Source organism: Callithrix jacchus, chromosome 9, assembly GCF_049354715.1.
Source record: "Callithrix jacchus isolate 240 chromosome 9, calJac240_pri, whole genome shotgun sequence".
NCBI classification, from domain to species: Eukaryota; Metazoa; Chordata; class Mammalia; order Primates; family Cebidae; genus Callithrix; species Callithrix jacchus.
Genome location: NC_133510.1, coordinates 38,662,510 through 38,684,732, shown reverse-complemented (window position 1 = coordinate 38,684,732; position 22,223 = coordinate 38,662,510). Strand labels below are relative to the sequence as shown.

The window sequence follows — 22,223 nt, the reverse complement described above, 5'->3', positions numbered from 1 at the left end:
GCAGTGGTACAATCTTGGCTCACTGCAATGTCTTCCTCCTGGGTTCAAGCAATTCTCCTGCCTCAGCCTCCTGAGTAGCTGGGATTATAGGCATACGCCACCACACCTGGCTAATTTTTTCGTGATTTTAGTAGACACAGGGTTTCACCATATTGGCGAGGCTGGTCTTGAACTTCTGACCTCAGGTGATCTGCTTGCCTCAGCCTCCCAAAGTGCTGGGATTACAGGCATGAACCACTGTGCCCAGCCAAAGGTAACTTTTTAATAATTCTTTGCTTCTCACTCCAACCATTTCTTATAAGACATCTATTCGAGATGATCCGTATGACTCTAGGGCGCCTTAGCTCTTACCATGCAATAGGTAACTTTTTGTTTCTCAAGTGAAGGATACTGTGAGTGATGAGTGTCCATCATAGCACAGTAAATCTCACAAAGATCTGTGAGCACTTCTTCATAAAGTTACATCACTGGCCTTCAGCTCCAGGAGTAGGTGTTCAATACATTTTGGAAGATGTATGAAAAAGTAAAACTTTTTTAAGATGCTTAAAATGTTTCTTTTAAATGGTTTCTTTAAAATTTTTTTAGTTTTCTTTTAAATGAAAACTTCTTTTAAGAAAAACAAAACTTTTTTCTTAAAATCCCCAAACCAAAAAATATCTGAAGGATTGTTATTGGGAAGAACATCCAATTATTGGGAAGAAAATCCACGACAGTTTGGACTTGTTTTGTATTCCTTGCCAGAATTTATTGTGGGTCAGCTGCTTACAGGTGAAATTCAGGCTTCTGAGAGACGTAACTGCTTCTCGATGTGAGAGTGAAGAGATGCATTTGATCAGCCAGATGCAAGCATGCCGGTCACTGCTTCCACCTGCTTCTCTGGGCTAATAACCACCTTCTGAGTTATCCACCTGTCTGTAAATTTGCAGTACTCCAGGTGGGCATGAAACAAAATGTTCAGAAAATGACCCTCAATCTTTTGAAATCACAGATGTTCAGATTTTACTAAGATAATTCATGATTAACACCGTGAATGGTTTATTAGTGGCTGAGGCTTAGCTTGATGAACTGGACTGAGAGCTAAACACCCCTCATCCTCCTGTGTATGGCTGAGGTGGATGTTGGTCAGTGTTTATAGCAGTGGCATAGCTTCAAGAGTTGTCTAAGGAAAAAAAGGGCTTACAGCTTCAAAGAAAAGGTCTCTGACATGCAGCAAAATCTGTCCCTCTTGGAGACTTTATAATTGCAATGCACTCTGGCGTATTAGGGACTCTGAGAAGTCATGTGGTCAAGAAGCTTTTGATCTTTGTATAACTATGCTTCTCTCACAAAGAAAATACTTAAGTATCAGATATTTCTTTTCATGTAACAATGAACTATCCATAGAGGATCATGTTCTGAGGAATGGACATTCGGAGTCACTTGCCTGGGCCGTATTTGTTTTCCTAATTTCTACCTTGCCTTCTACTGGGGCATTTAACTAAACCAGCCATAACTTCAAAGAGAAATTCACAAGAGATGAACTTAAAAAGAAAAGCGAAGACCTCCAAACCTCCAAACAATTTAGTCAGCATTTGTATTAGTTTGTTTTCACACTGCTATAAAGAAATACCTGAGACTGGGAAATTTATAAAGGAAAGAGGTTTGACTCACAGTTCCACATGGCCGAGCATGCCTCAGGAAACTACAATCACGGCAGAAGGGGAGGAGGCACATCTTACATGGTGGCAGGCGAGAGAGAGCAAGTAAGAGCAGGGAAAACTGCCTTATAAAACCATCAGATCTCATGAGAACTCACTAGCACCAGAACAGCATGAGGGAAATCACCCTCATCAGCCAATCACCTCCCACCTGGACCCTCCCTCAACATGTGGGGATTATAATTTGGGATGCGACTTGGGTGTGGACACACAGCCAAACCATATCAGCATTTACTGAATAGATATTATTAGGTACTGTTTCAAATGCTTTGTGTTTATTAAAACAATCGACCCTCAAAACAACCCAGAGGTAAATCCTACTGTCACACATTGCAGATAAGGAAAGCTGAGGCTCAGTGAGAATAAGAAATCTACCTCAGCTAATAAGTGAAGAAACCACAATTTGAACTCAGGCTGTTCTAGAATAAGCCCTCATAACCATGATGTCATATTGCACTCTTTACTCTCCAAATACAGCAAAGCCAAAGACACCAGCATGGAGACATGAACTGTTCACTCCTAGTTCACAGGGGACTCCCAGAGATGAGCCAGACCATCTGGGTTCAGAAAGCCCCTCTGCACTTTCCAGCTATGACTTAACCTTGTCTGCTTCAAGGTTTTCTTTTTTCATTCTTTTTAAAATGTTAAAAAAGCAGAGGATGATTTCATGAGGCTGTGAGAAGTTCTCAATATATGTCCACTATTACCCCGTCAAAGCGTCTCATAACAGTCTCCACCTATTGAACCTGACTTTTTGTGTCCTCTATACTATGCCAGAACAAGCCTATCATGTTCTCTACAGTGGGCTTTCAAATATGTACAGAGAGGTGACACACACCCTTCTCAGGCTAAAGACTGCTGGATCCTTTCACTGAGTCTCCCAGACTAGGGCCTTCAGGGCACTTTCCCTTCTGCTCACATTTTCAACAATTCTTATGCCAATACTTGGGATTTTTGATCTCTTGTTCCTGAACATCATATTATGAAGCGTTTTTTCTTACAGTCCTTCATAGGTTAACATTTACTTCATAAGTGATGAAACTGTCAGCATCACTATAAACTAAAATGTTAAAGCAGAATTTTATTTTGAAAAGTTTCCTTTTTTTTATCTATTTTCCCTCCCACAAGAAATAATTTAATGCAACAGTTAGTGAGTCTTGAAAAGAGGAGTTATATGGTCATGTTGAGCATGAGTTGAGTGTACAACTGCATATTTTTCTTCTCTATCGTATTAATAAGGATGGAGTCTTTTTTCATGCAAGATGATACTTTGAGGAGGATTTGATCAAATGCCTTCTAAATTCCCTCTTAATCCTGAGATTCTGATTTGAGGCTGCTTCTGCAGTTCTGTTCAATGTACATACATACCGAAGGCCTCCTTATTCCAAAGCAGTAAGTTCATTTGACATTTTATTTAGGGGAAATCTCATTTTATAACTATAGTATATAAATATTTATATATATAAGGTGTCTATATAAAAACACGCGTGCGTGTGTGTGTATACATAATCTCCCATCTCCTGTTTTCTTCTAAGAAATTGCTTCTTCAGAAGGTGATTAAATTGGTTTTATAGTGGTTTATCTAGTCCTGCTGCTTATTCTCCCACTTGACATGTTAATCCCCTCTCTGTTTTATCAGGTAACCCTTTGGTTATTGCCATCAGATCTAAACAAATGTTTCCAGTGATGGGAAATCTAGGGCAGCAACCTCCTTCACTCCAGACCATTAAGAATTCTTGACAGAGAGCAAGAATAACAAATAAACACAATCAAAAAGGCCCAGCTTAGCCCACCAGTTTCTCTGAAGGCACGGGCCCCTGTCTGGGATATATAGGAAAACAAACATTTATGTACAGACCTGTGATCAAAAGTGTTCATTCACAGAAGAACCTCCCTGAGAGGTGTTCACAGATTGCAAAGCAGTGAGGTGCTTGCGAACAGAGTGGATAAGGTAGCATGTGGAAATCAAGTGTAGTGTGTCTATTCAGTCACAGATGCACCCAATATACTAAAATCTAACCACAGCTAACACATCTGTATGTCTCTCCATTTTTATAAGTCTTGGTCACTATCTATTCCCACCATTCTTCTTTTTTTTTTTGATTCAATTTTGAAAGAAATTCTACTGTGGGTAATAGTCCTCCCATTCTCACAGGGAATGCCTCTTGGTAAAAAAATTAGGATTTTAATTAGGGGGAAAATGTAAGTCATTACAAACCATTAAATTCTTATTAACTAAAGTTGAAGTTTACAAGTTAAATCCTCAAACTTCATGTCAATCATACCATATATTCTAAGATACACAAAGAAATCAGATATACACAGACACCAATGCAAGCAACACTACTTCTGTGTCATTTTGTATTTAATATTATTGAAGGCTTTATTAATGCCTTAAAAAACACAAAAAGCTCTTGAACATACATTTATTGCCTGGAGGAATAAATGCACTCCAAATGCATATCATCAGAACTCTGGAAAAAGACATAAATTCTCTCCAGTATTTTAGAAATTGGTACCTAAATAATTCCATTTTGTACTAGGTTAGTAATGTAAGTTGTCCTCATTCTGCTTTTAAATTTTGAAAAAAATTTTAGTTTCAAATATAATAAAGACAAGTACACATTCAAAATTTATTTTCTATTACTCTTTTCTGGTCAAAAGGAGTTGAAGAATTTTCTTCCTTATGACAAACGTTCTCAGATTTTTTTTTTTTTTAAAAAGCAAAATATAACAGAATAGTTTTGAAGACTAACTCTATATGAAGGTTTTAATCATAGCGCAGTTAAAATAACACTTAATATAGATTCACTTCACTGGATGATGTCACCTTTTAAAACGTCAGTATTTCTCATATCATTTCTGGATGGTCCTGACATTCTTATATCTTCTTCCACATGACTTCTTCATTTTTCTTCTCTAGAGTTTTCTTGAGTTAAAATAATGGCTTGATGAAGATCATATGAGAGTTAGTGGCTTTGTGGTATTTCTTAAATGTGGGGCAAAGCTGGGCTGGTTGATAAAGTAACTCATTAAAATGAGCTGTATTTTCAGTGGCCCAGGCTGGCTGGGCAGTCTGATAGAAGGCCTTCGTTCCTCTTGTAGATAAAGACTAGAGCCAGGCACAGTGGCTCACGCCTATAATCCCCAGCACTTCAGGAAGCTGAGGCAGGCATATCACCTGAGGTCAGGAGTTCGAGATCTGCCTGACGAACATGGGGACACCCCTTCTCCACTAAAAATACAAAATTAGCTGGGCATAGTGGCATGTGCCTGTAGTCCCAGCTACTTGGGAGTCTGAGGCAGGAGAATCACTTGAACCTGGGAGACAGAGGTTGCAGTGAGCTGAGATTGCAGCATTGCACTCCAGCCTAGGCAACAAGAGTAAAACTCCATCTCAAAAAAAAAAAAAGACTAGAGTCCATTCTTCCACTAGTTCAGGGCAGTGACCAAAAAAGCCCAAGAAAGACACTGCACGGAATGCCATTGTTTAGAAGAGATTTGCATTTAATAATGTGTTACAGGTGAAGTATTTCCTGAGCAAAAAATCTCATTCACTCAATGTTTGGGAGAATGTTAAATTTTATAATCACAGTTGCCTTTCTCTGTGGAAAAGATTTTTATTTTTATTAATTTTATTTTAAGTTCTGGGAGGAAAAGATTTTTTAATTTGCTATGATCACTTCCTCTCAATTTTTTTCTCACAGTCATGCATATTCTGTAATCTAAATTTCTTAACTTAAAAATAAGAGAAAAAAAAAACAACTCAAGGGCATAAAAACAAGTACAAGGTAAACCAAGAAACAAACAATTTTGCCATTCTACTTTCTCCTGGATAACTGCAGACATTTCTTGTCATTTCCATTCTGTTTCAACACTGCAGAACAACACACTCGTGGCCCAGTGGGGAAGCAATGTGCACATGAGTGACAAAACAAGCGACCCAGAAAAGGAGTATAAATGTAAATAAAACTTTTAAAATCCCAGTAATGCAACAGCTTCTTTCCTTGTTTACTGGATGAATGCCCATTCCACATGAATTCATATTTTGGTTCCAGGAGGCCATGCACCATAAGCCCAATAATAAGGACCACTATTTGTAGGGGGTAAAACAGAGCCTGAGGCCAGTATCTACTGGTGGCAACTTGCAAAAGTCTTCTGGAAGACTCATAAAATTATGTTCTATTTGTTTGCAGGATTTGGGGAACCATGGAAATAGAAAAGGATAGAAACAAGGCATGCTTTTGACGTTTCTTGGGCTGGGTAGTAGAAAAATAGGTGTTTTCCTTTGGGGTTTTTTGCAGCTGAGAATACGTTTTCATTTTCCTCAGTCCTTAAGGGAGTGGTAGGCTTTGGCAGTCCGGCTGTTGACAAAATCTGTCTTCTTAAACTGAGCCTTAGGAATAAGCAAACAGAAACGTGAAAGGTAACAAAACTGGCACATAAAAAAATGCAGTTTTTTAGTGATTTCTTACTAGGGTCAAGAGGGCCATTATTACCAGCCTCTGTTAACTATGACACATTCCTTGTTCCTGTTCTTACCTTCTTGTAGGCATGATGGAGTTCCGTGTGCGCCCACAGAGAATACAGGAGGACAGAAGCAGCTTTACTTGCTTTGTTGGAGGCATAGCTGAAAAGAAAAGAACATTCTGAGATCAGGCAGAATGACTGAGGCTTCTGGATGCTGCCTGGTGACATTCTGTAAGACTCTGCACTCTTCAACTGCCGCTCCCAGCAGCCGTCCATGAAGTCAGGTCACTCGGTGACCAATTAGACAGTGAGCTCTGGAAGGCAGGGACCACATTTGTTTTTGTTTTCTTTTTAAACCACTAGGACAGTGCTAATAAATAAATAGTTTATAGAGAAAATCCCTGATATTTATAAGGAATATATCCTTAGACATGTTGCAAATCCTTGAATTATTTATAGAATAGAATCTATATTTGTAATGGTTATAATGTATGTTTACAGAATAAAAATGCATGAAAGTATGACTGAAAAATAAACATGATTTTTGTGCTGCTATGAATGCAGGAGTAAAGTAATTTTTCAAGTCAATAAAAGAGATTCTTGTGGCAGCCCTTGTTAAAGCAGTTTCAGAATCTCTTCATGTTTCGGTATAGAGCAAATGGAAAACTTGTTCCTGCTATAAATCCAAGTCACCACTGCATTTGACATTGTACTTAGTATTTAATGCTCGGCTTTTATTTTTTATTTAAAAAATTTTTTAATTTAATTTTTTTTTTTTTTTTGAGACGGAATCTCGCTCTGTCGCCCAGGCTGAACTGCAATGGTGTGATCTCGGCTCACTACAACCTCTGCCTCCCGGTTCAAGCAATTCTCCTGCTTCAGCCTGCCAAGTAGCTGGGATTACAGATGTGCACAACCGTTCTGGCTAATTTTTGTATTTTTAGTAGAGATGGGGTTTTTCCATGTTGGTCAGGCTGATCTTGAACTCTTACCTCAGATGATCCACCTGCCTCAGGTCCCAAAGTGCTGGGATTATAGGCGTGAGCCACCCTGCCTGCCCCATGTTCTGCTTTTAAATTTATCCTAAATGTCCCACTTTTGGCTTAGATCAGTGCTGCCTTAGAGCTCTTTCTCTTCTATCCCCTGACTAGCACATGGCTGATTTTTTTTTTTTAAACCAAGGTTTTTTTTACTCATATCATAGGCGTTTGTAAACATAAAACCATAACCAGAGAGTGCAAAGACGTACAGAGAAGAGCATGATGTGTTCTTTCAACAGTGAAAAGCCTTTCTCTTCCATACTAGCCCGGCAGGGAGGATCAGTCAAACCAGCATCTCACAAACTTGCTAGTACCTCCTGGACTTTTCAGAATCACTTGTGAAAACTGAAGGGCAAATAAATCCATGGAAGTGATGGGTCTCTAATATTCGAAACTGTAAAAAGTTATTAAATTGCAAGGGTGTTATATTCATAAAGTTTGTTTATAAGTTGGTTGTTTGGTACTTGATACTCATTTATTCAAAGATGTGATGTTATAAATGATAATTAGTTCCTAGGCTAGCCCACAAATGACAGGTCAGATATATAACACTCCAGTGCTCAGGGCTTGTTTTAATCTGACACTGAATGCAGTTTTCCTTCCTCATGTGCACTGCAGAGTGGGGCTACAGAGGAGAAGGGGCCTAAATTCGGTGGGGCTGTGGTGGAGGAAACAATGTACATCCTTGTACAGCCAAGCACACCCATGTTTCTTCAGTACAGGTGAAGTTATCTGCTTTGTAATTCATTAGAACTTGGCTATAGTGGCCATTTCTTTTCTTGTTTGGTTATTTATAAAAGTAACTTGTATCTATATGTAACAAGTTAAACAACTCAGAATTGAATAAAGAGAAAAAGAGAATATTCATGTCCCTTTCCAATCTCATCACTCTAATAGTAAATAATTTGGTTATATAAGGTTTTTCATTCTCATCCCCACTTTGTTATTTTTTAAATACGAAAAAGTTGAAAACAGGAACAGGGAAGTGGAGTGACATGTACCGGACCTTCTATTCTCAAAAGGGAATAAGAGGTGGAAGAGATAAGATAGAGAAAAAACTGTGAAAACAAGACTTTCTCATCAGGTTCCCCTCCACTGCTTCTCCTGTGCCATCACTGCTGCTGCTTGTCTTTTTTTCTTTTTTTGAGATAGAGCCTCACTCTGTCAACCAGGCTGGTGTGCAGTGGCATGATCTCGGCTCATTGAAACCTCTACCTCCTGGGCTCAAGCAGTTCTCAAGCCTGTTTTTGGAGTAGGTGGAATTGCAGGTGCGCACTACCACACCCAGCTAATTTTTTGTATTTTTAGTAGAGACAGAGTTTTGCCATGTTGGCCAAGCTGGTCTCGAACTCCTGACCTCAAGTGATCCACCTGCTTTGGCCTCCCAAAGTGCTGGGATCACAGGTTTGAGCACAGTGCCTGGCCATCACTGCTTCTTCTAAGCCACCTGGTGTGACGTCTCCTCCCAAGATGGTAGTGGCAGAGGAAAAGGGCACTTGCCTGTCCAGAGGACTCCTGCTCTCCCTACATTCTGCTGTTACTAAATCACAGCTGTGGCTCTGGGAAACTTATTCATTAGGCCAATACAATACACTACCAAGAGAGGCTCTGGAGTTTGACCCTCTCGTGATACTTGAGAAGAAAAGGGACAAGCATGTGGCGTGATGGATTCGGTTCTTCTTTTGGCTGATCACTGAGGGCTGACCAGATTATCTGGCTTTACATCCTGTTTGCTGCCATGTTGCACATGATGCTGATGACTGCACCTTCACAACTGGGTTATTTACATTCAGGGTGGTGAGGGAACAGGGAGGCAGCTGACAGACTTACGCATCGCCTGCACTGATGGTCATAATTTTCTGGATGCCCCCAGTGTTTAGAAGGTCCCGTGCATTCTGGTAACTGTTTTGGATTATGTTGTTCAATGTGTAACAGGCAGAGGCTGTAGTTTCAATGAGAAGGTCAGTACTCGGGACTGTGTCAGGAATGATGGAAACCAAATCGGGGAGAGTTTCTTTGGCTACAAAATGAAAAAAAAGAACGCTTGATTAAAAAGGTTGTTTCTTAATCCCAAGATCCCAATATGTTTTTGGTAAAGAACATTCTTAAAAAGAAACACAGCTGGTTAACAACACATGGAAAGATTAACTTCCCTAATAACAAATTTTTAAAACTGTTTGAGAAGAGGATATTCTGTGCTCAGCACCTGGAAAATCTTTTCAGAATGTAATTTGGCAGAAAGGTCAGGAACTTAAAAACATTTCACCTTCCTCAATTCAGTAATTCCATGTGTAGGAATACATCTTAAAAGATATTACTTTGAAAATGAAAAACACTTTCTACAGAGAGCGTTATGACAGTACTACATGTAAATGAAAAACTAAAAAGCCTCAATATCCTAAGAATAGGAATATGATTAACTAAAACACACCTGCAAAGACTATTATTCATTACAACACATATCTATGAAGCATGTATAATAACAAGAAAATAATTACATTAATAGCATATGTGAAAAATCAGTATACTTATTTATATAAAGAATACATAATATTATTGGTCAGGCGTGGTGGCGCACACCTGTAATCCAAGCACTTTGGGAGGCCAACGCAGATGGATCACTTAAGGTCAGGAGTTCAAGACCAGCCTGGCCAACATGGTGAAACCTCGTCTCTACTAAAAATACAAAAATTAGCCAGGTGTAGTGGCGTATGCCTGTGCCTGTAGTCCCAGCTACTCAGGAGGCTGATGCACAAGAATCACTTGAACTGGGAGGCAGAGGCTGCAGTGGGCAGAGATCATACCACTATACTCCAGCCTGTGTAACAGAGAGACCCTGTCTCCAAAAACCAAGCAACCAACCAAAAACTATAATATCACCAAAAAAAAAAAAAAAAAAAAAAAAGAAAGAAAAGAAAAGAAAAGAAAAAAGAAACACTACATAAGAAACCTGAGGAAAAACGTTAATAGGAGCTATTTTTCTATAACAGTATTAATAGTGAACTAGGGCCAGGCACAGTAGCTCATGTCTGTAATCCCAGCACTTTGGACGGCCGAGCCAGGAGGAGCACTTAAGCCCACGAATTTGAGACCAGTCTGGAAAATATAATGAGACCCTTTCTCTATTTAAAAAACATAAATAAATAAACAAACTGTGCTTTCCAAGTTTTTTTCAATACATAAATAATACTACTATTTTAAAAAGAGAAATAAATTATTTTAAATGTACATTTCTACTATGTATATAACTTCTAGGTTATAAGTTTGAGTTTGGCTTTTTTTTTTGTACTAACAAGTATTAAAAAAGTAGATACATCACTTCCATAATTAGGCTATAGAAAATGAAAAAGACACATAGACCAATGGAACAGAATAGAGAAGCCAGAAATAAAGCCAAATACTTAGAGCCAACTGATCTTTGACAAAGCAAACAGAAACATAAAGTGTGGAAAGGACATTCAACAAATGGTGCTGGAATAACTGGCAAGCCACATGTAAAAGAATGAAGCTGGATCCTCATCTCTCACTTTATACAAAAATCTATTCAAGATGGATTAAAGACTTAAATCTGAGTCCTGAAACCATAAAAATGCTAGAAGGTAACACTGGAAAATCTCTTGTAGACGTTGGCTTAGGCAAAGAGTTCATGACCAAGAACATAAAAGCAAATGCAACAAAACCAAAAATAAGTAAATGGGACCTAATTAAATTAAAAAGCTCCTGCACAGCAAAATAAATAATCAACGGAGTTAACAGACAGATGGGAGAAGATATTTGCAAACTGCTTTCGACAAAGGACTAATATCCGGAATCTACAAAGAACTCAAACAAATCAGCAAGAAAAAAAATAATTCCATCAAAAAAGTGGCCTAAGGACATGAAGAGACAATTCTCAATAGAAGATATAGAAATGGCATATGAAAATTTTTTGATATGCTTCAAACAAATGAAAAAAATGCTCATCATTACTAATTATCATGGAAATGCAAATTAAAAGCACAATGAGATACCACCTTACTCCTGCAAGAATGACCATAATTTAAAAATCAAAACACAACAGATGTTAGCATGGATGTAATGAAAAGGGAACTCTTCTACACTGCTGGTGGGAATGAAAACTAGTACAACCACTATGGAAAACAGTATGGAAATTCCTTAAAGAACTAAAAGTAGAACTACCATTTGATCCAGCAGTCCCCCTACTGGGTATCTGCCCAAAGGAAAAGATGTCATTGCATGAAAAAGACACTTGCACATGCATGTCTATAGCAGCACAATTCACAACTGCAAAATATGGAATCAACGTAAATGCCCATCAACCAACAAATGGGTCAAGAAAATGTGGTATATATACACCATGGAATACTACTCAGCCATTAAAAAGCAAGCAATAATGGCTTGTGCAGCAAATTGGATGGAACTAGAGACTGCTATTCTAAGTGAAATAACTCAGGAATGGAAAAGAAAATATTGTATGTTCTCACTTATAAGTGGCAGCGGATAAGAGTGATATAATGGATTTGGGGCCTTGGGAGAAAGGGTAGAAAGGGGGTGGGGGATAAAAGACTACACATTGGGTACAGTGTATACTGCTCAGGTGACAGGTGCACCAAAATCTCAGAAAACATCACTAAATAATTTATCCATGTAATGAGCACCACCTGTACCCAAAAAACTATTGAAAAATTTAAAAAGGTATTAATATTTGAAAAGTCCACTAGAACTTGTCCTATGATACATGTCAATGTGAACTTGTACTTAAATTTTGTAATAGTTATTTCATGTATGTTTTCCTCTTATTTCTCTAACCACTTTAGAGTCTTCTTAAAAGACAGAGAGCATGCATCTTTTGCTTTTGCTGATCCCCACAGCTCCCGAATACATGTTGTGTTTATCAGGGATAAACAAAAACTGACTGATTTTATTGTGTGCCTTCATCTGCATTCATGTGGCATCTTTAAACACATTTCTCTCCCTATGATACAGGATTGTAATGAATTGTGTGACTGTTTCAACTTCAAATGAGGCTGTGGGTTCCTTGAAGCCAATTATCTTACTTATTTCCGTGTTTCTAGCATTAATCATTATTCCTGAAACAGACAAGTCACATTATATGTCATCATAATACCTGGACCTGATTGACAGGTAAGACATACCTTCTGCTCACAGGCCTGAACACTTTTTTTTTTAACTGTGGTTCAAGCACACAGCATACTGTGGAGAGCTCAGTGTCTGTCTAAAGCCAGAGTGCTTTCGTTTCAGTCACGGTTCTGCTACTAATTTATGGCTCTATGGGCCTACGCAAGCTACTTAAACTCTCTGTTTTTCTCTAAGTTGCAATGTGGGATAATATTGTCTACTTCACAGGGTTGTTTTGAGGAAATGAGTCAATGCATGTTAACTGTATCATAGTCCTGCGCATGTGGTAAGCTCTCAATGGATGCCATTATCAGAAGGCTTTTTCCTTTTATTAAGTTCAACTATAGAATGAAAGGCCTTGACTGGCAAAATAGCACTGTGAGATACACACCCCTGTCTTTGTCTGAGTGAAATCTGTTATTCTGTTACCATGCTACATTGCTTGTCTTTAAGATTTTCAGAAAATGTAAGTTTCAAGCTTATTTCTCTAGCCAGAAGTAAAATGTAACAACTTTATTGCAGGTCAGAACAGGTAAAGCTACCTGGCTTAGAAAAGCTCTCATGAGAAACACAAAGCATATGTTCAAGCTGATTTTCACTTATTTCTGGCTATTAAATTCTGAATCAAGAGAAGGAAGCCCTTGTACTTACATATCTGACATGAAGTGAATTTGGAATTTTAAAATTGCATTTATTTTGCTGAAGCTTCTTCTCTCTGTTATCCTTAAAGTGAAGTTTATCAACAGAATCATCTAACATAAACCATAGCTATACCTTCCCAACATTTAGGGAACCTTAGGCCAACAGCATTTCTGCCCTGAAGGTACATGCACAATGTATACAGTGCCGTTATTTACCTTGGCAACGTTTTAAAGACAGAGTCAATTTTTCATTTGGGAAAATAACAAAAACTGGAAAAGATAATACACCTCTATTCAAGTTCAGCACAAAAGACCATGAGGAGAGCATTTTAATAATTTTGAGAGTGCCTATGGCGAGGTCTCTTTTAGATTCACTGAGAATTTTCCAGGCTATCTCTACTCATAATGGGCATGAAGCCATTGTATAAAACCTCCTGTCAAATGTGCTGCTGGCTGGCTTTGAAAATGACATTACTAAAATATAACTGCAGCCTTTAATATCTCTGGGGCTGTGTATGTGCATATTTAAAAATCTAATCCATTAAAACAAATAAACAAAATGTTATTTCTAATTTTTGTGAAATTTTGTGAAAAACTGAATTTGAGCTGTTAGAAATGACCAGTTTACAGAGTACTGTGAACCATGTTTAATTTTAGCATTATCTTTCTATTATCTTATTTTATAATTTTTTTTTTGAGACAAGAGTCTTGCTCTGTCACCCAGGCTGGAGTGCAATGGTGCCGAATCTTGGCTCACTGCAACCTCTGCCTCCTGAGTTTAAGAGATTCTCCTGCTTCAGCCTCCTGAGTAGCTGGAACTGTAGGTGCGCACCTCCACCCCTGGCTAATTTTTTTGTATTTTTAGTAGAGACAGGGTTTTGCCACATTGCCCAGGCTGGTCTCGAACTCCTGAGTTCAGGGAATTCACCTACCTCCACCTCCCAAAGTGCTAGGATTATAGGCATGAGCTATCCTGCTAGGCCTCATTTTGTAATTTTTTTACTTGATACAACAAACATTTATCACATACTTCTTGGTATAAGTAAACAAATAAAAAGTTACGTTATTTGATAATGTAACATAGTTATCATCTGTCAATAATACAGAGTCAAAGGCAAAATATGTCTGATCATAGTTATTAAAAAAAAAATCCATGCCAAATCTGCTATATTCAATGACTCCTTCTTTTTGTTTTTTTATTGTGATTATCTGTTTATCCATTTTTAAAAGTTCAACACGCTGCCAAACTACTAAAGTAAACCACCACTACATTTGTTTTTCAAATGTTCTAGAATAGTGGTGCTTAAGAGAGCCACAGAGAGAACATTCTGAAAGACAACTATATGGATTAGAAAGACTTCACTGGATGGTGTGACTCAGGGGCCACCCAGTGAAAAGTAACAACAATATTACTTATCTTGTTAATTATCAGCATGCTCTAAAATTTCTCTCGTAGTAATTTAAAAAAATTAGATCTTTTTAAAAATCTCTGGAGAGATCCACTGAGAAAGCCTGTTTGTGATATCTGGCAGCACAAAAGGCAGGGAGATTTATCACCTACTCCTTACTCCCATTTCCAGTGCAGCTCTGTGAACAGAGGTGATACAGACAACGTTTCATTGCGTTGTATCTTCAGTTTGTACATATTACATGTAGAGACTCATTTGCACTCACCAATTTCATTCTGCAGAGAAAGGTTCCGGGACAGATTCCTCAGCAGTGAGATGGCCGTCTTTTTCACACTTGGGTCACCGACATACAGCATCTTTCGGGTGTGCTGCAGGCCACTTTCCTTCTGGACAACTGTCTGAGCTACTGACGTCGGCATCTGTTTTGTGAGACATATCTTGTAAGTGCTATTGCATTGCATTTCACGGTAATTTGAAGTTTTCTACAGATTACCAGAGGTTGATGAAAATGTTTTATTTTATTTATTTTGAGATAGAATCTCTCTCTGTCACCCAGGCTGGAGTGCAGTTCCCAATCTCAACTCACCACAACCTCTGCCTCCTGGGTTCAAGTGATTCTCCTGCCTCAGCCTCCTGAGTAGCTGGGATTACAGGTATGTGCCACCATGTTGACCTTGCTGGTCTTGAACTCCTGACTCAGGTGATCCACCCACCTCAGCCTCTTAAAGTGCTGGGATTACAGGCTTGAGCCACCACGCCTGGCTGAAGATGTTTTAAAACCTAGGACTGTAATGAAACTAGTCTGAAGGTATTTTCTTTAAACTCTTATTAGGTTTTTAAGTCAATTCCTAGATAAAAACTGTTTATTCAGTACTTTCAAATGCAATCTTGGGGCACAGCATGGTGGCTCACTCCTGTAATCCCAGCACTTTGGGAGGCCGAGGTAGTCGATCACCTGAAGTCAGGAGTTCAAAACTAGCCTGGCCAACATGGTGAAACCCCATCTATACTAAAAAAATACAAAAATATTAGCTGATCATGGTGGCACATGTTTGCAATCCCAGCTACTCAAGAGGCTGAGGTAGAATTGCTTGAACCTGGGAGACAGAGATCCTGGAGAGGAGAATCACACCACTGTGCTCCAGCCTGGGTGACAGAGCAACACTCTGTCTCAATTAATCAATCAATCAATACAATGTTGGATTTGATTAGGTTATTAAATTTTTTGCATCTATGTTTACAAATAAAACAATTTCCCTCTTCCTTTTCTTGTGCTATCCCTTTTAGAATCAAGGTTACACTAACATCATTAAGTTAGTTGGGTAGAGTATTTAATCTTTTTCTATTTCCTTTAGCTATTTGTGTAATTCAAGTATAATCTCTTCTTTTGGGTGTGGTAGTATTTAGCTATACAATCCCTTATCTGAAATGCTTGAGACCAGAGGTGTTTTGGGTTTTTTCAGATTTTGGAATATTTGCAAATACACAATGAACTATCTTGGGGATGAGAACCAATTCTAATCATGAAACGTATTTATCTTTCATATATACCTTACAGTCACAGCTTGGAGGTTATTTTGTACATATGTGTAATAATTCTGTCATGAAGTAGTTTGTATACATGGAAGCATAGAAAGCAAAGGTGTCACTATCTCAGCCACCCATGTGGACAATCTGAGCTTGTTTGGCATCACCATTATTCCTGACTGAATTCATATATTACTGATAAGCAATCATTTTCTCACACTTACACATGTACCTGACAGTAAAAAATATGACATACAATTAATACAGTTTAAAAAAATAATGTGTTCAGGTAACTGCGCAGCACAGTAGCATCGCCAGAATACCTGTCTCAGCTGTGACAGCAACAGACAGCTGTAGGCTTTCAGTCTCTAACTACCATGCTGTGTTTTGATGGAAAGGTTACTGTCCACTGTGTTTTACTTTTTTCAGATGAGAAGAAACATGAGAAGCAATTGAGGGACCAGGAACTGGGTCCTCTAGGGATGAAGAGACATTCTGTTGGATGGTTTTGCAAAATGTTCCCTCCAGAGTCATCTGCCTCATTAACAATGTTTTTTTTTTTCCTTCAACTTTTAAGTTCATGGATACATGTGTAGGATGTGTAGGTTGGTTACATAGGTTAATGTGTACCATGGTGGTTTGCTGCACAGATGATCCCATCACCCAGGTATTAAGCCCAGCATCTATTAGCTATTCTTCCTGATGCTCTCCCTCATCCCCCAAGCCCCCAGTAGGCCCCAGTGTGTGTGTGTTGTTTCCCACCAAGTATCCATGTATTCCCATTCTTCAGCTCCCACTTATAAGTAAGACCATGTAGTGCTTCGTTTTCTGTTCCTGCGTTAGTTTGCCACAGACAACTTCCAGCTCCAACCATGCCCCTGCAAAGGACGTGATCTCATTCCTTTTGATGGCTGCACAGTATTCCATGGTGTATATGTATGACATTTTCTTTACCCAGTCTATCATTGTTGGGGATTTGGGTTGATTCCATATGTTTGCTATTGTGAATAGTGCTGCAGTGAACATACACATGTATGTACCTTTGTAAGAGAATGATTTATATTCCTTTGGGTATATACGCAGTAATGTGATCGCTGGGTCAAATGGTATTTCTACCTCTAGAACTTTAGGAATCACCACACTGTTTGAGACAACAGTTGAATTAATTTGTACTCTCACCAATGGTAGGAAAGCATTCATTTTTCTCCACAAACTCGCCAGCATCTGTTGTTTTTTGACTTTTTAATAATTGCCATTCTGACTGGCATGAGATGGTATCTCACTGTTGTTTTAATTTGCATTTTTCTAATGATCAGTGATGTTGAGCTTTTTTCATGTTTATCACATGTATGTCTTCTTTAGAGAAGAGTTTGTTCATGTCCTTTGTCCACTTTTTACTTTTTTTTTTTTTTAAAGACAGTGTCTTGCTCTGTCACCCAGGCTGGAGTACAATGGCATAATCTTGGCTCACCGTAACCTCTGCCTCCTGGGTTAAGCACGACCCACCCATGCCTGGCTGATTTTTTTCTATTTTTAGTAGAAACGGGTTTTTCTGTTGGTCAGGCTGGTCTCGAACTTCCAACCTCAGGTGATCTGCCTGCCTTGGCCTCCCAAAGTGGGTTTTTTTTCCTCATAAAGTTAAGTTCCTTGTAGACTCTGAATATTAGACCTTTTGTCAGACAGATAGATTGTAAAATTTTTCTCCCATTCTGTAGGATGCCTGTTCACTCTGATGATAGTTTCTTTTGCTGTGCAGAAACTCTTTAGTTTGACTGGATCCCATTTGTCAATTTTTGGTTTCATTGCTATTGCTTTTGGCATTTTTGACATGAAATCTTTGCCAGCGCCTATGTCCTGAATGGTATTGCCTAGACTTTCTTTTAGGGTTTTTATAGTTTCAGATTTTACATTTAAGTCTTTAATACATCTTGAGTTAATTTTTGTACAAGGTAAAAGGAAGGGGTCCAGTTTCAATATTCTGTTTATGTCTAGGCAGTTCTCCCAGCACCATTTATTAAATAGAGAATCCTTTCCCCATTGCTTCCTTTTGTCAGGTTTGTTGAAGATCAGATTGTTGTAGAGACTTATTTCTGAGTCTCTATTCTGTTCTGTTGGTCTATGTGTCTGTTTTGGTACCAGTACCAATAAATAGAGACTTATTTCTGAGTCTCTATTCTGTTCTATTGGTCTGTGTGTCTGTTTTGGTACCAGTACCATGCTGTTTTGGTTACTGTAGCCTTGTAGTACAGTTTGAAGTCAAGCAGCATGATGCTTCTAGTTTTGATCATTTTAATTAGAATTGTTTTGGTTATTCAGGCTCTTTTTCAGTTCCATATGAATTTTAAAACAGTTTTTTTCTAATTTTGTTAAGAATGTCAATGGTAGTTTAATGGGAATAGCATTGAATCTAAAAATTACTTTGGGCAGTAGTAGTTTACCGAGAATTTCTAACATGAAATGATGTTGGAATTTTATCAAAGGCCTTTTCTGTATCTATTGAGATCATGTGGTTTTTGTCTGTAGTTCTGTTTATGTGACAAATTGTGTTTATTGATTTGCGAATGTTGAATCAACCTTGCATCCCAGGGATGAAGCCCACTTGATGGTGGTGGATAAGCTTTTTGATATGCTGCTAGATTGAGTTTGCCAGTATTTTACTGAGGATTTTTGTTCCTGTTTTTTTTTTTTTAAAGATGGTGTTTCACCATATTGGTCAGGCTGGTCTTGAACTCCTGACCTCAGGTGATCCACCTGCCTCAGCCCCCCAAAGAGCTGGGATTACAGGCGTGAGCCACTGTGCCCAGCTGAGGATTTTTGTATTGATGTTCAGCAGGGCTACTGGCCTGAAGTTTTTTTGTTGTATCTCTGCCAGGTTTTGGTATCAGGATGATGCTGGTCTCATACAATGAGTTAGGGAGGAGTCCCTCCTTTTCAATTTTTTGGAATACTTTAAATAGAAATGGTACTTGCTTTTCTTTGTATCTCTGGCAGAATTCAGCTGTCAATCTGTCTGATCCTGGGCTTTTTGTGGTTGGTAGGCTATTTATCACTGCCTCAATTTTAGAACTTGTTATTGGTCTACTAAGGGATTCAATTTCTTCCTGGTTCAGTCTTGGGAGGTATATGTGTCCAGGAACGTATCCATTTTTTGTTGTAGATTTTACAGTTTATGTGCATAGAGGTAGTTATAGTATTCTCTGATGGTTGTACGTATTTCTGTGGGGTCAGTGGTGATATCCCACTTATCATTTCTTATTGTGTTATTTGATTCTTCTCTCTTTTCTAATAGTCTAGCTGGCAGATCATTTTATTAACTTTTCCCCCAAAAACAGCTCCTGAATTTGTTGATTTTTATTGAAGGTTTTGTGTGTGTGTGTGTATCTCCTTCGGTTCCACTCTGATCTTGGCTATTTCTTGCCTTTTGCTAGCTTTGGGGTTTGTTTCCTCTTGGTTTTCTAGTTCTTTTAGTTGTGATGTTAGGTTATTACCTTGAGATCTTTTTTAGCCTATTAATGTGGGCAGTCAGTGCTATAAATTTCCCTCTTAACACTGCTTTAGCTGTGTCTCAGAGATTCTGGTATATTATCTCTTTCTCTCTCTCTTTTGTTTTAGAGTCAGGGTTTCACCATGTTGGCCAGGATGGTCTCGACCTCGTGATCTGCCCACCTTGGCCTCCCAAAGTGCTGGGATTACAGGCGTTGGCCACCACGCCCAGTGCATCTCGTTTTCTCATTAATTTCAAATAACTTCTTGACTTCTGCCTTAATTTCATTATTTATCCACAAGTCATTCAGGAGCAAGTTGTTTAATTTCCATGTAGTTATGTGGTTTTGAGTGAATTTCTTAATCTGGAATTCTAATTTGTTTGTGCTGTAATCTGGAGATGGTTTTTTTTATTATTTCAGTTCTTTTGCATTTGCTGAGAAGTGTTTTACTTGTGATTATGTGAACAAATTTTGAGTAAGCTCCATAGGCTGAGGAGAAGAATGAATTCTGTTGTTTTTTGGTGGAGAGTTCTGTTGATGATCCAGAGCTGGCTTAGTGCTTCTTGTTGAATGGAACCATCATGTAATACCCTTCTTTGTCTTTAAAATTATGTAATACCTTTTTTTTTTCTTTTTAATTTAATCTTTGTTGGTTTAAAGTCTGTTTTATCAGAACAAGTATTGCAACCCTTGCTTTTTTCTGTTTTTCAATTTGCTTGGTAAATTTTCCTCCATCCCTTTATTTTGAGCCTGTGTGTACCTTTGCATGTGAGATGGGTCTCTTGAAGGCAGCACACCAATGGAGTTTGGTTCTTTATCCAGGCTTGCCATTCTGTGTCTTTTAACTGTTGCATTTAGCTCATTTACATTTAAGGCTAGTACTGTTGTGCGTGAATTTGATCCTGTCATCATGATGCTAACTGGTTATTTTGCAGACTTGTCTATGTGGTTGCTTCATAGTGCCACTGGTCTGTGTACTTCAGTGTGGTTTCATAGTGGTTGGTAATGGTTTCTCCTTTTCATATTTAGTGCTTCCTTCAAGAGCTTTAGCAAGGTAGGCTGGTTGTAATGAATTCCCTCAACATTTGCGTGTCTGAAAAGATCTTATTTCTCTTTTGTTTATAAAGCTTAGTTTGGCTGGAAATGAAATTCTGGGTTGGAAATTCTTTTCTTTAAGAATGTTAAATATTGGCCCCCAATCTCTTCTGGCTTGTAGGGTTTCTGTTGAGAAGTCTGCTGTTAGTCTGATGGGCTTACTTTTGTAGGTGACCTGTCCTTTCTCTCTGGCTGCCCTTAACATTTTTTCTTTCATTTTGACCTTCTAGAATCTGATGAGTATGTATCTTGGAGATGAACTTCTCATGGAATATCCTACTGGGGCTCTATGCATTTCCTGAATTTGAATGTTGGCCTGTCTTGCTAGGTTGGGGAAATTCTCCTGGACAATATCTTAAAGTATGTTTTCCAACTTGGTTCTGTTCTCCCTGTCTCTTTCAGGTACTCCAGTCAGTCGTACGTTCAGTATCTTTATGTAATCCCACATTTCTTGGAGGTTTTGTTCATTCCCTTTCATTCTTTTTTCTCTATCCTTATCTGCCTGTCCTATTTCAAAAAGGTTGTCTTCAAGCTCTGAGATCCTTTCCTCCATTTGGTCTATTCTGCTTTTGATACTTTTGATTGTGCCGTGAAGTTCTCATGTTATATTTTTCAGCTCCATCAAGTCAGTTATGTTCTTTTTTAAACTGTCTATTCGGGTTATCAGTTCCTGTATTGTTTTATCATGATTCTTGGCTTCTTTGCATGGGGTTACAACATGCTCCTTTATCTCAGTGAAGTTTACCCATCTTCTGAAGCCTACTTCTGACAATTCAGCCATCTCAGCCTCAGCCCAGTTCTGTGCCCTTGCTGGAGAGTGTTGCAGTCATCTGGAGAAGAGGCACTCTGGTTTTTTGAGTTTTCAGCATTTTTACATTGATTCTTTCCCATCTTGTGGGCTTATTTACTTACAATCTTTGAGGCTGCTGACTTCTGAAGGGGTTTTTGTGGGGTCTCTTTTGTTAATGTTGTTTTGTTTGTTTTTCTTTTAACAGTAAGGCTACAGACTGTTAGCAACCACAAGGCTGATGTGGTTTGCTGGGGGTCTGCTCCAGACCTTGGTTGCCTCTGTTTTCCCCATACTTGGAGGTATCAACAGTGACGGCTGTGAAGCAGCAAAGATGGCAGCCTGCTCCTTCCTCTGGACACTCCATCCCAGGGTGGGCACTGACTTGCTGCTGGCCCAAATGCTCCTGTCAGAGGTGTCTGGAGATGGCTGTTGAAAGGTCTCACCCAGTCAGGAGGAACAGAATTAGGGACCCATTTATGAAGCAGTCTGGCTATAGGGCAGGTGTGCTATGTTGGGGAGGACCCTTCCTCATCTGGACTGCCCAGACTCTCCAGAGTAAGCAAGCTGGAACAGGTTAATTGGCTGAACCAACAGCTCAGTTGACTGAACCACAGAAAAGGTGGCCTCCCCTAGTGCTGGGAGCTCTGTCCCAGGGAGAGACCAGAGCTCTGTCTATATAAGACTGGCTGGAGTGATTGAAGGCTCCCCACAGGGAGGCCCTGCCCAGTGAGGAGGAATGAATCAGGGTTCCACTTTAAAGCAGTTTGGGCGGGCACAATCTGGAACAGCAGCTGTGCTGTGTTGGGGGTTCTCCTTCTTCAAATGGGCCACCTGGACTCTCCGGAGCTGGCAGGCTGAAATGTGGAGTTGACCAAACCACAGAAATGGAAGCCACCCCTTCGCCAGGGAACTCTCTTCTGTTTCAGGCAG

General features: G+C 39.0%; 1 protein-coding gene across 3 annotated transcripts in view; it reads right to left on the bottom strand.

The window, feature by feature from the left end:
- Positions 1–4,054: 4,054 nt before the first annotated feature.
- The window catches only part of PKP2 (plakophilin 2), a 123,211-nt gene continuing 105,042 nt past the window's right edge, over positions 4,055–22,223 (bottom strand). For 2 of the 3 annotated variants that reach the window (XM_009003647.5, XM_002752378.6), the window contains exons 10-13: positions 14,662–14,815; positions 9,038–9,227; positions 6,240–6,327; positions 4,055–6,093 (exon numbers count right to left, since the gene is read on the bottom strand). In XM_009003647.5, coding sequence (XP_009001895.4) covers positions 6,025–6,093; positions 6,240–6,327; positions 9,038–9,227; positions 14,662–14,815 — 501 coding nt within the window. In that variant the 3' untranslated portion in view covers positions 4,055–6,024. The remainder of the gene's footprint in view (positions 6,094–6,239; positions 6,328–9,037; positions 9,228–14,661; positions 14,816–22,223) is intronic. The other variant, XM_054238178.2, reaches the window with a different exon arrangement.